This window comes from Coptis chinensis, chromosome 3 (genome assembly GCF_015680905.1).
Source record: "Coptis chinensis isolate HL-2020 chromosome 3, ASM1568090v1, whole genome shotgun sequence".
Classification (NCBI taxonomy): domain Eukaryota; kingdom Viridiplantae; phylum Streptophyta; class Magnoliopsida; order Ranunculales; family Ranunculaceae; genus Coptis; species Coptis chinensis.
In genome coordinates this window covers 119,075,551-119,092,367 of record NC_141458.1, presented here as the reverse complement: position 1 = coordinate 119,092,367, position 16,817 = coordinate 119,075,551, and the positions used below count along the sequence as shown (strand labels likewise).

Genomic DNA, 16,817 nt, shown 5'->3' with positions numbered 1-16,817 from the left:
TATGTGGGCTTTTGGGCGGACTCTTGCAAAACAGAGAAAACCCGGTTGAAGTCTCTACCCACTCAATTTTAGCCCTCCTATCTCAGAGGGGCCCATTTACTTCGGGTAAAAGCAGCTTAAGCCCATTTTTCTATGCGCGTACGTACGTGTATCGCCGTATGTAAGTAGCTTTTCCAATTACCAAATCCTGACTCGTTTTCGTTCTCCTTGAAAACAAGAAAAAGGAGTTCGCGCTCAAAAGGTACCACACTCTATTCCTCCAATTTTTGTTCTGCTGAAAATAATATATTAACTTGTGGACTGAACCCGAATCGGCATTATTTATAATAATTGGATTTAATGAAGGTAGTGGATGGACATTCAGGCTGTATTATTTGCACGGCAAAACTATTTAATCAATGCATCTGTGATTCCTCGTAGAAGCTTTAGTCTACATTCACGACACGTCTTAACTTCTGGTAATTAGTTATATATATTATAAATACCATCGTAGAATATTTATTTATTTTTCAGCTTGTTATAATTAAACTTTCTTTTTTAATAACAAATAATGTAGGACTGAAAAGTGGTATTGCCAAATGTTCAATGAAGTCTTACAAGCTGTCAGAATTGACTCCAACCGAGGTTAATGGCCTTAAGGCTCGTCCTAGGATTGATTTCTCTTCCATTTTCAGTACGGTGAGCTTTTCTATTTCACCTTAAACTTCCTTATTCCCTAATAACTCCATAGGTGCTGGGATTTATTATCTATGTGATGATTGACACTGCTATTTTTGTTAAAAATTGCAACCGTACCATTTCAGGTGAACCCAATCGTTGACGATGTACGCACTAGAGGAGATGCTGCAGTCATTGAGTTGGTTCTTGTACTTGTGTTTTATTTCCTTCTTTCAACTGTTAATTTGTTTGGGGCAGTTGTTTTGGTAGTGAGAATTTGTTAATTTCTGTAGGTTTACTGCACGGTTTGATAAAGTTACTCTGGATAAAATAGTTGAAAACGTTGCTGATCTTCCAGATCCAGAGGTATTTACTTTATTGTCTAGTTTGCTTTAGATACCTATAATATGGCTTTACAACTACAAGATGAATCTTTAATAACAGCATGGAGTTATATTTTCTTCAGAACACCAAATAATATGGCTCATTTTTTTCTTAATAAAACACGTTGGAGTACATTTGGGTGTGAATATAATACAAATTCCCACCAGAGACCCCTTCCATCTAAGGTTTTTATTTTCAAAAATGTGTGACATGGCTGAGTAGCCTCCTTGTGTGTTATTTTTATTTATTCCGTTTGGTTAGGCCTAACAACTTGATTATCCAAGCTTGAAGTATAGTTCAATATAGTTAATGTCATGTTGTCACCAGAAGAATTCAATTTGTGCTGAATTGCTTAAGATTACAGTGTAGCTTGCAAATATACTCACCGTCCCTGGTTTCTTTGGAGCCGGTTTTGGCTCCATGCCCAGTTACCCTTATGTGCTGGTGATGTTAGACTTCAAGCCAGGTGGGCTTGGACTAAAACAAAAGCGAGTCTTTGTAGAGGTGGTAGCTTTGGTGTTATGTGGAGGCGATTACTTAGGTGGCAACAACATGTCATGTTTTATTGTTTTGCACCTAGTTGCTTGGACTGTAAGCAACAACCTCTCTATGGCGTTAAGAGGTTTTGTTGTTATTACTGTTTTCATGGTTTTGCATAAGTAGAATATAAACCTAGATTTTGATGTCATTACTTATTATTTCTCTCTTTTGTGGCTCAAATTGCAGCTTGATCCAGCTGTTAGAGAAGCATTTGACGTGGCATATGACAACATATATGCATTTCATTTTGCTCAGAAAGCTGCTGAGAAAACTGTTGAAAATATGACTGTAAGTAATGACTAATGAATGGTGACTTTTATTTTCTGTGATTAGTTAAATTCTGCTAAATGAAAAGCAAGGGGTTGGTCCTTCCATCAGGCCCCATGAGATCACTAACTCAAAGGTGCAATGAGACTTAATCACAAGATTTGTCATTCAAAATTACATTTTGCAATTTTACTTCCAAGCTGATATTAGCCTTTGTGGTCCAAATTTGGTCAGGGTGTTAGATGTAAACGGGTGGCAAGGTGCATTACTTCAGTTGGTATTTATGTTCCTGGGGGAACTGCAGTTTTGCCTTCAACTGCTCTGATGCTTTCAGTGGTATGTGATGACCTTACCATCTTCCATATTTACCCTTTTAGTGGTACATATTGATGTTTAGGTTGCTAAATCTGGTTGACATTTGGTTTGTTTTTTTGCACCAGCCCGCACAGATTGCTGGGTGCAAAACTGTTGTGCTTGCAACTCCCCCAAGTCAAGATGGAAGCATCTGTAAGGTATACATTTGTGTTCTCTTAAAATTCTCATCATATCATAGTCATTAGAGTATAATCATTACTTTTATTGTAGGAGGTACTGTATTGTGCCAAAAAAGCCGGTGTAACTCACATCCTCAAAGCTGGCGGAGCACAGGTTTGATATATTTTAAGAATACCACTTTCTCTAAATGTGGCAAATTCTGTATTGCAGTCTCCCTAATTACTTGTCTTTCTTTCGTTTATATCTGCAGGCCATTTCAGCCCTGGCCTGGGGGACCAGATCTTGCCCCAAGGTGCCATTCTCTTGATAAATTCTAATTATTGTTTGGTGTTGGACCTTAACAAGTAGTACTTACATTTGTTTTTGGCGGTTAGAGATGATTATTAATGAAACAAATTTCGACAATAGATGAGAAGATATACGCTGTGAAAACAAACTACAGAACAGAACTTAGTATGCCATTATCTACTAAGAAGTCTAGCACCAAAAGTAAATAGCCATATGCATGCACATCAAGGTCTGAATAATCCACCCCCATAAATAGAAAAGTGTCTTAGTTATTCACATGTCCAGTTTAAGAAAGTTGATGGACCTCCTAGAATTTATAAATCAGAACCGGTATTAAACTTCAAACCAACTGAGATCTGTTGGGAATAACAGGGAAGTATAGTAATTGATTTACAGCTTCAACCAGAATAGGTGCAAGAGTTGTGACCAAAATGATGTTCTCTATCTTCCTCATATTGTTATTCGCTTATTGATTAAGATCTTACCTCTTATTTGAAGATTTTTGGTTAGGAGAAAAAGTGTTTAGTGAAATTCTTGTTTCCACACTGCACATGAACATAAAATTTGACAGTAAAAGAATCCTTCGTAGTTGTAGATGGGAATCAAGTAAAGACACAATATAAACTAGGTCTTCTTCTTGGTTGCTATTTACTAGTGATGAATCTTGTCATAGGCATTATTTGATATGTTTGCTAATGAGGAACACATGTGGGTTGTTAGGACTTAACTTTATTGAATCTTGTATTAATTTTAAATATCTTCATTGTAGTTCTTTAATCTCATTTAATTTGACAAATGGAAAGAAGCACTATCACATGATTTCATTGTTAATGGGTAAGTTTCATATAGCAAGCAGTAAAAATAATCGAGATGCAGAAGTTGTATTATCTTTGAACTGCATAATGATAATTAACATTGTGCTATATGGACCATATAGAGATCAGAAAAAATTGATAAAAGTAGCGTTCATTTAGTACATCTTAGATCGATCGTCATACTTGTATTGTAGCTTCTACATGTAGAATTTAGTTGATGGATGTCCAATGATAATTTCTTTTTGCAGGTGGAGAAGATTTTTGGACCTGGAAATCAGTATGTTACAGCTGCAAAAATGATTCTCCAAGTATGATTCTCTGCAAATGCTGAAATTTTCCAAATTGGACAAATACCTATAAAACTGCAATGAAACTTAGTCTTCTCATAGAATTGATTAGGACTCAGGGGCCCCCAGCTTAAGTTTTCTTCATAAATGCAGAATAGTGAAGCCATGGTTTCAATAGACATGCCTGCCGGCCCATCAGAAGTTCTAGTAATTGCAGACAAATATGCTAATCCAGTTCACATAGCAGCCGATTTACTATCTCAGGTAATAATGCTTTTATTAAATATTTTTTTAACTCCACATGGTCGGGGTTTTAAATTGAAAGACTGAGGCAATTGATCCAACAATTCTGCCTTTTTCTAGTTAGGACATTTGATACTCAAATAATCTTGACTAAAATTTTCTACTACGCAGGACAATTCTTTGTTCTTATTGCGTATCCTAACTTCTTAATGCCTTATCGTCTGCTTGATTGACATGATTGTTTTGCTCTCTTTCAGGCAGAACATGGTCCCGACAGTCAGGTTGTTCTGGTAATTTCTGGGGATGGTGTGGATGTGGCGGCCATTGAGAAGGAAATCAGCAAACAGTGCGAGACCCTTCCAAGGAGAGAGTTTACCCTAAAAGCTTTGAGCCACAGTTTCATTGTGTTTGCTCACAATATGTTTGAGGTTTGACCTACAGATTTTCAAGTTGGTTTTGTTCACCTTTAGAAAATGAACCAAATATTATATTTCTCGAGAATAAAAGTGCGAATTATATTTTATTCAGGGATAATCTATATAACTTGAAACTATTCCTGCATAAAATTAATGTGGGGTGGATGGATAAAGGCAATTGGTCTTTACTCATGATTGGCTTGTTGTTTTTATGGGATTTTTCTTTATGGACCGATGCTTTTTTGAAGCAGTTTGTTCTTAAAGATGAGTTTGATGAAATTCCACTTGCATGCCTTTCTTAAAATGAAGTTTTTATTGTGCCTTTTGAGACTCTTCCATGAAATCACTGATCCAATAAAAGTGTTAAGGGCCACGATGAAATCCTGCATGAATTGTCTTTTAAATGAAGCTCTTGTACCAGGTTCTTTTAGATTCATCATGAAATTATTAATCCGATATAGTGAATGCGAACGCACTTTTACCGACTGGAACCCAGCAAACAATTATGTGCAAGGTTGTTGTATAAGAAAATATTCTTTAAATAGATTTTGTGGACTGTTGTTCAGGATTGTTGGTTCTATTGAAGTACTTCTTGATTTGATCGTAGAAAGAAAACCAAAGTAGGTGTCTTCCTTTTATCCTATAGTCAATTAAGGGGAATGCATGTTAGCAAGCATACGGTTAAGAGTATGGACTTAATGTTTTTGTTGTGTGTTTGAATTCATCTGCTGGGATTCCACCCTTTTTCTCTGTTTCAATGAGATGTTAGCTGGTAAAAGGAAACAAAGAAAAAGAAAAGGAAGGGAAAATAGAAAATAGAAATTGAAAATAGTTGTTTTCTAGAAAGGCCTTTCATTTTCTACATTCTTAGTGATATTGCATTACAATTACTTGTGTTGAGATTTTTTTTTTCTAATTCTGAATATATAGGCCATATCCTTTTCAAACATATATGCACCTGAACATCTGATCATCAATGTCAAAGATGCAGAAAAGTGGGAGGGATCCATTGAGAACGCAGGTAACTTCATACAAGTTTGTAGCAACTACATCTAAATCTATTCAGTCAAGATATATGTCACCTTTATAACTTTCATTGTCACCGAGTGATGTTTGTTATTGTTTATATTTATGTCATGTCTTCACTTTTCCTTTCCTAAAAACTTTGGTAACTAGATGTGCCTACCTACAAATGGTTACCGTGTATATTTAGAAAAGCTTCATGTTTACCATGTATATTTAGAAAAGCTTCATGTTTTGGAACGCTTAGAGGATTTGATGCTAGGTTGACTAACTTAATATAGGTAAATCAGCACGAAATGATTCACATTGTTCTGTAACTTCTTGACAGAAAAAGAATATGTGGAGCAAACTCTATTCCTGTGCGTCTTCTTGATTGCATTTTCACAATTCAGCTGTGATCAACTGTCAGTGATCCTAAAACCCAAACTGTATGTGTTGCAGGTTCTGTATTTTTAGGGCCATGGACTCCAGAAAGTGTTGGCGATTATGCAAGTGGGACGAACCATGTGCTTCCTACATATGGATATGCGAGGATGTACAGTGGCGTGTCACTCGACTCCTTCCTAAAGTTCATAACAATTCAATCTCTGACTAAGGAAGGGCTGCAAAAGCTTGGCCCGTATGTCGAAAAAATGGCTGAAGTTGAAGGGCTGGATGCTCACAAGAGAGCTGTATCTCTCAGGCTGCAAGATATTGAAACAAAAGCACCAGTATGATTAAGTTAAAGTACCATATGTTTCCCCCCATTCCTCCCTCTTTTCTTCTAGGGAGTTGCCCAAGTATTACCGGTACTGTAATGTTTTTGGCATATGAGTAGTGCGCAAAATAGGTACCAATATTTTGGAACATTTATGTTATGTTGGTTTGCTTGTTTTACGAAAATCTAGTTGTACACATTCCGTCATATTGGTTGTAATATTTTAGTTCATTGCAGTACAATATTTCAGTTCATGATTTTTGGATCAACAAATTTCATAAATTTCAATGATGCTTTTCTGAAACCTTATTGATCTAAGGGTACCCTTGATCTAAACATACTGAAGGGCTAGCTACAGTATCGTATTTTAACCTTTTTTTTACATATATATATATTTTTTAAATTTTTGTTTGGTATATATGTTTCCATCCGGCTAGACTGGTTATATAATCCGACAATCAGATCTTGCCTGATGCACATCTCCTGATACGGGCCTGGGCCCATTGAGTTGGTTAATTTTGGCTGAATTACTCATTACTAATGTAATAAATTAATAATATTGCGGTTAATTGGATCAAAGTCGTGTTGGGCCTGTCAAAAATTGTAATCCAACTCAATCTACGCCAAGTTACGGCCGTATAAGAAAGAACTGTTGTATGCTTTGTATAAGTTACCAAGCGTAATGAATCCAGAAGAAAAACCTAGTCTTTGAAATTTGGTTTCTTGTGGGTATCCAAAGTTCCCCATGCAGACAAATATTGAATTGGAGACCAAAATTATAAGATTTAAACAGAGATTTGATCAGTCAAATACTCAAATTAGGTATTGGGTTCTCTGTAGGCTTTTCTACATACATTTCTCATAAATGTCTCATCTGATACAAAGGGACACCATTACATCAATGTGATAAGACAACACAAATGCTACCAAACACTAGTCACTTGATTTAGCAGAGTTCAATCTTCAATCCGCATTACTCTGTGTGTGGTTATGTTCTACTCCTACCATTTCAGGCAGATGGGCATGTTGGCAGGGTTGTATACTCTCGTATGGGACCTTTATGACTTAACTTGGCATTGTCTTTGAGACAACAATACCATGTGAATTTGTAATTACAGGACCATGTCATGTGCCTTCATAATGCAAAATTGCAAAGATACAAAGATCATTAATTCATTATTATTACTGGGATACTCATCTTTGTTTGATTGTCATATGTGATTGGCCGAAACATGAATAAGACAATATACACTGTAATAAATACTAGTATGGGGATTCAGTCAAGTTATGAAATTTGTTTTTTCTATAATCAAGTTATGAAATTAATCTTGTCACAGAGTGCATCGTGTGTCTTCTTTTACTTCATTGTCACATGCTCAGCCGGAATATCGGCATCAAAACTTTCTTAGAGCATCTCTACGTGGTGGTAGCATATTCTTCATATTTGAAGAATGCGAATGAAGAAGTTGGTCGCAAATTTCGACCAACTCTAGGTGGTCGCAAATTCGATTACCGAAAAACAACCCACGCGATATTAGCACTGTCGCACGATAGTTGTAATGTCGCCCATGTATAATTTGAAAACAACCCACGCGACATTAGAGTTGAGCCAGCGACGTAATCGGGCGCGGCGTATGGTCTTCAGTCAAAGTCAAAAAAATTGTGGGGCGACATTTGCAATGGCGCGCGACATGTCGCGCCGCATCCGCATCCAAATTACCAAATTTGCGAACAAAAATGCGAACAAGCAGGTGATGCGACCACGAATGCGTCCACCTAGAATTGGAATTCCGATAAATTCCGACGCATTTCTTCAAATTTGAATAATGCGACCACGAATGCGTCCACCTAGAGATGCTCTTAGTATCTATTTGTATTTTCGACCTATATCTAGTGTTCTTAATTCCGAACAAAAAGTCGGAATTCCGTATAATATTTCAGTTTTTCAAAAAATCAAAAAAACCAATATAGAGTCAAAATTTGATAAATTTTGGTTTTTGATTTGTCGGAATTCCGATAATTCCGAAATCCCAAACTATGCCTATATCCACTTATTTAATTTATAGAGTTTTCCTCGGCCTCTTAGAGCATTTTCAATACAAGTCATTATTTTTTCTTTCTTTTCATCTCCACGTAGAGCAATATTTCCTCTCTTTTCTACCGTTTTGGTGAAAAGCAAAATAAAACTGCCCAATACAAAAGTGAATATTAATTTCCGACGGAATGTTTCGTAAAAATCGGAATGGACGGAATGAAATATCCTCTGAAATTCGAAAAAAAAAAAAAAAAAAAAAACACTAATGAAACATTATGTAAAAAAAAATCCCATTTTTTTAAAAAAAAAAAATACAACCAAAATCATCCGAAGAGAAGCCAAATGAAACATTATCTCGGAAAAAAAAGGTTTCCCATTTTTTTTAAAAAAAATATACATCCAACATCCCGTCCGAAATTCACAACTCAACTACTATCTCAGTTGAAGGTTTCACCTTCATTTTGATTTGGGAAAATAATCACTTTAATATTCACTTTTATATTGGGCAAAAATTTTGAACTAGGTGGAAGTGAATAAAATCACAAACCCATCATAATAACTTGCATTGGGAATACTCTAATGCCCATATTTCCTGATATATCAGAGATTTAGGGGTCCACTATTCCAACAAGTCTGCCCGTACAAAAAGAAATCAGTCCAGAGTAAAGGATTTTAGGGCCAACAAAGAGATTTACGGATGAAGCTTTACTACTCAACAGTTAAGACATTAGTCATCAGGTATTCAGGTTCACGTGCGAGAGACAGCTCGTTAATACGGTGTGACGGATGAACTGCTATGTACTTGGATATTCGTCAATTCAGAGATAATCGTACAAAGGGTAAAATCTGCAAGGACAAAGGGTAAAATCCCTGATCGTGAGATGGAAGTTACAAGTGATAGTGACTATAGTTTGATTTGTGTCCCTACTGAAACTGATATTTCGAAAAGCCCGTTCTCTGTAGAATTGCGTTCAAACCGCGGGATTAAAATTCATTTTTTTGGGGTACCAAAATGAGTGAGGAAATGGTTTTAGAATTCTGAAACTTAGGTTTTCTCTTGACTATCAGACTATGTACTTATACAGTTATACAGTATCAGAATATCTTTAGGAGAGCCATAAAAAAAAAACACTAAAATTTTAAACCAAACCAAAAAAACACTAACCATCTTTAAGAACAATATTAAATTTTTGATATCAAATGGGGATAAACCGCGTCATATAGTCCATGCGGTTTTCCCAACACCGCGCCAGTGAAACCCATCTTAAAAGCCAAAATCCACAAAAAACCGCGCGATCAACTTTTTTATTTTTTTTCTTTTCCAATCTCTAACGCGGTTTTAGCAAAACCGCGTGATTGAAGCCCACAATCTAACCCAAGCCCCACGTAGTGTTGACAAAACGATAAGGTTTTTCTAAAACCACGTGAGTGATTTGATATAACACCAAAACTAAAACCAAATATTGGCCGATTTGGTGTTTTGTTTGATATTTTTTTAGTGTTTTCATCAACATATGATTCTCTTGAAATTGAAAAAACACTAAATTATTAGAAATTTAGTGTTTAATGCTAAGTTAGTATCACTCTTAAAGATGCTCTCAGCACTACACCACCAAAATTGGATTGATCTTTGGTTTAAAACTCTAAAAGATTAGCCTATATATATTGAAATGTGGACAAAGTTCTATTTATTGATTTATTCAAATATATGGTTGGAGAGGTGCAATATCCTACATCATAAGAATAAACCATCTCTTACTAGAATTTGTAAATTCATCTCCTTGTTCTTTGACACTCAGAACAACAAACATCAGGAGATGACTTGCCATAACTTAACTCTGCCTGCACAATGGAAACCACCCCCACCTGAGTTTCTAAAATTAAATGTGGATGCCAATTTTAATGATAAACAAAATTCAGCAAACTATGGTTATATATTGAGGGATCACCAAGTAAAAATTGTGGCTGCAAGTACAACCACAAACTGGTCAACAAGTGCAGAGGAATCAGAATGTCGCGAACTACTCAGAGCCATCAGATGGTACTCAAACTATCACTCTGACAATCTACTAGTGGAAATGGATGTAAAGGCAGCAATAGATTATTTGGAAAACAAGTCTTGCAATATAGCATGGCCAACACAACTAATACTCTCGGATGCAGCTAGTCTTTTTATACTTTTTAACTCTGTAAAAATTTCCTATGTTAAAAGAAGTGGTAATACAGTAGCACACAAGCTAGCAGCTTATGCTTCATGTAACCCACAGTCCGATGTCTGGACAAATGACTCTCCAACTTGGCTTATAAAAGCTCTGGAGGAGGATTTTCAGTATGTACTACCAACTGATATAGCTCCAATATGGATGAAACAAATCCTAGAGCAAGGAACTCCTAATGTAATTTCTTGTTCATATTAATAATATTGCAAATGATTAAAAAAAAAAAAAAAAAAAAAAAAAAAAAAAACAAACAAACAGTTATACCTTGTGTAGTCACTCGACCGGCTCGAGCTAAGGTGAGGTCTTAAGCGAACTTAAACCTTTAGGCCTTTTTCCGAACAAATTTTTTAAGTAATTACATTTTTTGTAAATCGCAATTTGCAACTCTACCAAATCATTGTTTTTTTAACTTACACGGGAATTTTACCAATTGAAATTTGTGGCATTTTTTAAAAAAAATTATTTATATATAAGATAATTAGAGTTACTATCTTTTTATATAGGAAACTTCTGCGGGATTTATCTTGCTTTGTAGTGTGCAAAGTGTATCTTTGTTAATTTGTTATATACAGTAGTAAGATTTCTTGCCAATATTTTAGGAAATTTAGTTTGGCAATTGTGGAAATTTGAGGTCTTGTTTAGCTCGAGCCTTAGGCCCTTATGGACGAGCCTCGGGGCACTGTGTAGTCATAAGTCATAACTCATAAACACAACTCGTCTCTCGTGTTTACTTCCTTTTGGATTGATCAGTTGATTCAATAGTTGGCCTACTTCGAAAACCATTTAATCATTAGAATTTTTTCTTTTAGAATTCCATTCATTGAATTACCAACAATGTTTACTTATAGAACTACAAGGAATACCCTTAGGAAAAAACAGAATACGACAAGATATTCGTGAAAAATTTATTATCAATTACGTAACTAAACTAGTCAAATATACTTATATACCCGACAAAAAACTAAATAAAATAAGACCACCGACAATATATATATATATATATTTTTTATCGGTGTAACCGACAAGAAATTGCACGGGGCCTTCCGCAGCCGCCTCATTAATCACGCACTTCCAATTTTCTAAAGATGTCATTTAATGTGAGGAGAAAATTGATCGAATGCCGTGGCTTGACCACTGTCGGTAATGCAATATTCCACTCCACGCTAATCTTGCGCGTTACACTAAGGGTCAATTATTTGAGCTCTTCATTGACCACTACGCGCCTAACAGAACAGCAGAAAAACTGGAGAAATGAGTAAAAGTAGATTTTGCAGTTGCTCAAAATAGAACCTGTGTGTGCTTGTGCAGGGCTCAGGGTAAGGTGAATTAGGTGATGCACTGCTACTAGATAGAGTTTTAAGTACATAATAATAACGTACACATTACACATGACTTGTTACATCAATAACATATTGGTGTTGGGTACACATCAACATTATTTTCCTTGAAAAGTACCATTATGAAATATGAATGATACGATGGTTGCTACCAGTGTCTCAGACTCGTAGTAAATCGTCTATTCATCAGTGTAAGTACTTTCCGTGCTATATTCATATCACTACAGCACGTGTCCATATACCAAGTCGTATATCGCCAAATCATACCAAGCTATCAGAACGTAATAACGATCCAGACTCAGGTAGTCTAAAATATCAGATACAATCATATATGATCTACTGCGATCCTATACCTCAGTCAACACACCAATTAAAAAGATATTTATTTTGTAACACTAGGAGTAATAACGAATTATTAAAATAGCACAAAATATAGATATACACTTAACAATGCCCAAAAACAAATAAGAAAAGTGAGCTAAAACATCTATAAATAGAGAAATAAAACGTAAAATTAATTCAAATTTGATCAAAAAAACTTGATAGGTAGATAACTCTTGTCCCAAAAAAGAGTGCAGTAATTTCCAACCATCCACAATATCATACCTCTACAATCCATATTAACAATATTGTCTTTAGTTTTTAATATAGGCTCACGGTTGCATTATCCAGTTGCATTATTTACGCTCACGGTTGTTTCTAAACGAGTTTTGAAAAATCTGTTTAGCCTTGTGGGAGTGGTAATTAAGCCCATCCAACTAATCTTAATACATTCATGCCTGGTTCTTGAATGATTTGTTTGAATTTGATTCATAAATTTTGTTTTTCAGGCTTTCCTTTTCCTAAAAACAAGATAGTTTTGTTTGAAACGGCTTTCCTTTCAGTGGGCGAAAACAAACAACAAAAACCAAAGCCCGAGGTGACTAACCAAAGCCCGAGGCAGGCAATTCAATACGCATTCATGCTTATGAGTCATAGTTTGTACTTCGTAAAAATTCAATAAGGTCCATATATTCCATCGGCGTTATAATTTATATATACATAAATATAGGTTCACGCGTGTGCTTCTATATCAGCCTTCTATGCGGGAAATAAGGTTAGCACGCACTAGAATCATTTCCACTTCCAAGGAACATAGAGAGCAGTGCAGTAAGAAGATGCTTTGTTTAACATAAATGCACAATGAACATAAAGCACTACAAATTAGATGCACTTAAACATGGTGACATACCTATCTAATACCTATTTCGATATACACCATTGAAACTAACTGCTTCATGCGGAATTGGCATTCCTAGTCTATCCAACCTTCCTGAACCGGGGTATGCCTTGGTCGTGAAGCTGGTTTCTAAAGTTGAAGCCCTCTGCGCTGTTATTCTTGTGTCACCAAGACCATAAGCATTGTTCCTCTTTGTCGAACTAGATTTCTCAAACTCTAGCCTTTGTTTTGGCGCACTTTGAGATCTTACTTTTGCCTTGGATGATTCTGTGTTGGCCATGTAGCTTGGGTGGTCCGAGTACACACTCAAAAAGCTTCTAGAACAGTCGCTCTTCGTTGGAGTGAATGGACCCCTTTTTGAACTACCAGGAATAGATGATGCCGAGTAGAACTGTGGGCTGTTTTCAGCCGTGGAAAAAGCTTCATCTTCAACTGGAGGTTTGTGAGGGTTTCTTGACTGCACTTCACCTGATGATGGACTTGAGTTTGATAAGTGGGCAGTTGTAGAGTCTTTCGAAGGCGAATCCATAAAACTTAGACGATCCAAAACAACAGAATGTTGGGATGACTGCGAGACATTCCAATTGTTGGGGTTGTAATGGGGTTTACCAGGATCGATCTCGAGAATCTTATCACTTTTCTCATCTTCAGTAGGGCCAGTCATCATCAGAGTCTCTTTGTAGTAGTCCCGTGATCTTTCATCCATCCGTCGGTCTAAGCAATTTCTACTTAAATGAGTTCTGTCCCAATCCAAGATATCCCTGCTATTTTGCTTTGAGCTATTTCTCTACATGATCGTCGAAAGACAAAAATGTTATATTTCCTATATCACAAGACGTGATTCTTTTATATATTTTGGGAAGATCATACAAAATAAAAGCAGCAGAACTACCTTGAGCGGGGAAACACGATCATGTCTAGTACTGTTGGAGCGAATTGTGCGCTCATATTTCTCAGGAGTTGCAGGTCCCTAAAAATATCACGAGGGAATATAATCAACTGTCAATTTCAAAATACCAAGTGAAACATAAAATACTACTGAAAGATCGGCAAAGTAATTATATACCCCCACAACATAATTTGTTATAGTACACTAAATTATGATCATTCAGTGTAACTAAGAACTAAACCCAGTTATAGAATGTAATAATCCACAACAGAGCACATGAAACACTGAATTGATAACCATAGGAAACTTACAGGTTGGGACATGGAGGACTTGATGTTCAGGTGTGGGGTTTCAGAAATGTGCATGCGACCTACTCTAGCTCTGGACTGAACACGAACTAATGCCTGCATGCACCGCATAGTCTTCTTTCTCATTATGTGCCCTCGCACCAAAGCCTGAAGCTTCACCAAACCTTTTAATGCCTTCAAAGCTCTCCGTGCCTTCAGTATACAACATAAGCAGTTAAGCGAGATTCCAAGTGATAATAGCCACAGTACAACAACAAACTTCCCCAAAAGGCTAAAACTAACAAGCAAGGCCCACTGAGAATATCGTGGAACATTCAACAGGTTTTAAGGGATTGCCCCAAACATTGAATTAGAAAAGAAACAATAGCACTCGTGACTCTTTCGCTCTTTTTTAACAATTCAAGCATGTAGATTAAACTAATTGTATGGACAATAATAGAATACAATACAAGAACTTAAATATTGAGCATCCAAATCAAACCAATGGGTAATGAATGGAGCAGTCCCAGGATCTTATACAATACGATGCAAGAATTTTTATGCCCAATGTAGTTTGATATACTTTAATAGAATTAAACACTAACCCTTCTTGGCCTGCGAAGAAATGATATTATAGCTCAACATACTAACATAGCAAAGTAAGTACCATATCTCTATGAATATTAAGATGTTGAACTAGTTCTTTTTTAAAATTTAATAAACCAAAGAGAGTCAATCAATAAGTTGAACAAAATGTATCTCACATGGCGGGAAAAGAAACCAAAATTTGAAGTGGTTTCAACTTTCAAAACAATGAAGCAGAGAGCTTTTAGTTTGAAAACGATAATAAAGTTAAAAAGTGAGCAATGATTCAATGAGTAATGTAAGAAATCATTTCTTTGGCACGCACAAACATTCAAGGAAAGTCTGACATTCAAGAAGACAATGACCTCTCAGTCTCTCACTTACCCACTCCATAGTCCATATAATAAAGTTATCCACGAGCTTCTGACTACTTCTTCACCTCTACTAATACATTACACCACCCTGTAATATATCATATTGACAACGGTCCCCCAACCATCCTCACCGTCCATTTCCAGAGTTTTCACTTTTCACTACTAGTACACAACAAATGTACTAAAATGACATAATGCGACACGATTTGAAACTTCAGATTTCACAGAGAGAAACAGGATAAGGCTACTTTCTTCCTCTCAGTTAGGTTCAACGCATAGTCAAAAGTCAAACTGGAAATGAACTGTAGGAATGTGGGATTCACCAGTTAAAGGTATTACAAGGGCAAATGAGTAACTTAACCGAAACTAGATTGCAAAACGAAATGAGTCTCATCACCGAAATTACCCTCGTCATTGGGATTTACAATTAATTACAGGAGAAAACGCGGTTTTCACCAGGTTGAGAAACATACACTTTTCGTTTCTTAACGCAAATAAACATAATGCAAAACGAAACCCAATACAATTAATTTTTCATTATGCAATTTGAGAGAAAAATCACGGGTAATTACGGAAAAGTGTTGAAAGGAAAAGAAATGTTTTTTCTAACTAACCAGGTAACCACGAAAGGCAGATTGTATCTTAACAGCTGCCCAAACATCCACTCTAATACCATCCATGGTGGTGCATCTTCCACTACTTGTCAACTTCACAACAGCTGCAGCAGCTTGCGCTGCTGCAACTGCTGCTTCCGCAACGGCTGCTGTCGCAGCGGCAACAGCAATTGCGTGCTTGTTAGGATCATTTCCTTGGAAATACGCATTTGAAGTCGAAGATGACCCTTCTCTATAAGAGCCTCTTCTTTCGTTGACGACAGATGGAATTGGTGGTTCGGGTTGTTTGTCCCTAAAAGATTTTACGAAACTCCATTTCTTCTTTTCTTTGATGGGTTTGGAATCTGATACACAAGTGAATGAAGAGTTTTTCTTGCTACCGCCTAATAAACCACGAAACCATCTAGCTGTTTTACCCATTTGGAATTAGAGATAAACTGTTCATGGTTTTGGAAAACAGGCTTGTTCTCTGGCTAAAACAACCATTTTGCACACACACAGCTGAAGAGAGAAGTAGGGAAGTGAAGTGAAAAAAATATATTTTATAGAAGAGTGAGAATAAAATAATGTTTAAAAAAGTCGTGTTAAAATCAATAGGATAATAATGATATGAAGTGTGTAGAAGATTGAGGAGAGGCAAATGTTGGGACCGGAAGGAAGAGTGGAGTGGGAATAACAAATTAATTTTGTTCCGACTCGTACCTTATTTAGCTGCCTATAAAAATGCCTGTGGCTATCCCTTCATATTTTGGACTCATTTTGGAATTATATCTATGCCTGTCCTTTGGAGTATAAACTTTAAACACGGGTCAAGAAATTAAACGAGCTCAGTAGTCAGTATAAACACATTGAAGTTTGAGTGTTTATATCAGTAATCAGACTAGAGGTGTAATTAAAACTTTAAAATAGTCGCGCTAGTTGGTATTGGTTTGATTTTCCCTTTAATTATTGGGTACGGGTACGGGTACCAGTGCCGGCTCGTCCTTTATAGAAAAAAGGCGACCGTCTAAGGCTTCACTTTGAAAAAGGCATCGTAAGTTGCATGGTTTGTTGGAAAATCCCAAAGTTCACCTTAAAAATATGCCTTAATTTCACTTATATCATAAAACCCAAAAGAAATTTCTAAAACTAATAATCTAATATGTA

General features: G+C 36.2%; 2 protein-coding genes across 5 annotated transcripts; one reads left to right on the top strand and one right to left on the bottom strand.

The window, feature by feature from the left end:
• The first annotated feature begins 111 nt into the window (after window positions 1–111).
• On the top strand, window positions 112–6,369 carry HDH (histidinol dehydrogenase). 4 transcript variants are annotated; one of them, XM_086596839.1, is made up of 15 exons: window positions 112–241; window positions 346–458; window positions 557–678; window positions 804–856; window positions 951–1,023; window positions 1,768–1,869; window positions 2,083–2,184; window positions 2,289–2,360; window positions 2,434–2,496; window positions 2,594–2,635; window positions 3,695–3,754; window positions 3,887–3,997; window positions 4,234–4,404; window positions 5,323–5,413; window positions 5,857–6,369. In XM_086596839.1, exons 2-15 carry the CDS (start codon window positions 353–355, stop codon window positions 6,129–6,131), a joined length of 1,443 nt encoding a protein of 480 aa, XP_086452965.1. In that variant the 5' UTR covers window positions 112–241; window positions 346–352; the 3' UTR covers window positions 6,132–6,369. The 4 variants fall into 4 exon arrangements, with proteins under 4 accessions (XP_086452965.1, XP_086452967.1, XP_086452966.1 ...); XM_086596840.1 differs by having other exon boundaries at window positions 178–241; window positions 365–458; XM_086596841.1 differs by lacking the exon at window positions 346–458 and having other exon boundaries at window positions 137–241.
• Window positions 6,370–12,848: 6,479 nt separating this feature from the next.
• Window positions 12,849–16,384, bottom strand: LOC147513657 (protein IQ-DOMAIN 22-like). The gene is made up of 4 exons (XM_086596836.1): window positions 15,672–16,384; window positions 14,123–14,311; window positions 13,815–13,892; window positions 12,849–13,709 (listed from the first exon to the last, which is right to left on the bottom strand). The coding sequence occupies exons 1-4, from the start codon at window positions 16,089–16,091 to the stop codon at window positions 12,939–12,941; spliced, it is 1,458 nt and encodes a 485-aa protein (XP_086452962.1). The 5' UTR covers window positions 16,092–16,384; the 3' UTR covers window positions 12,849–12,938.
• Between the last annotated feature and the right edge of the window lie 433 nt (window positions 16,385–16,817).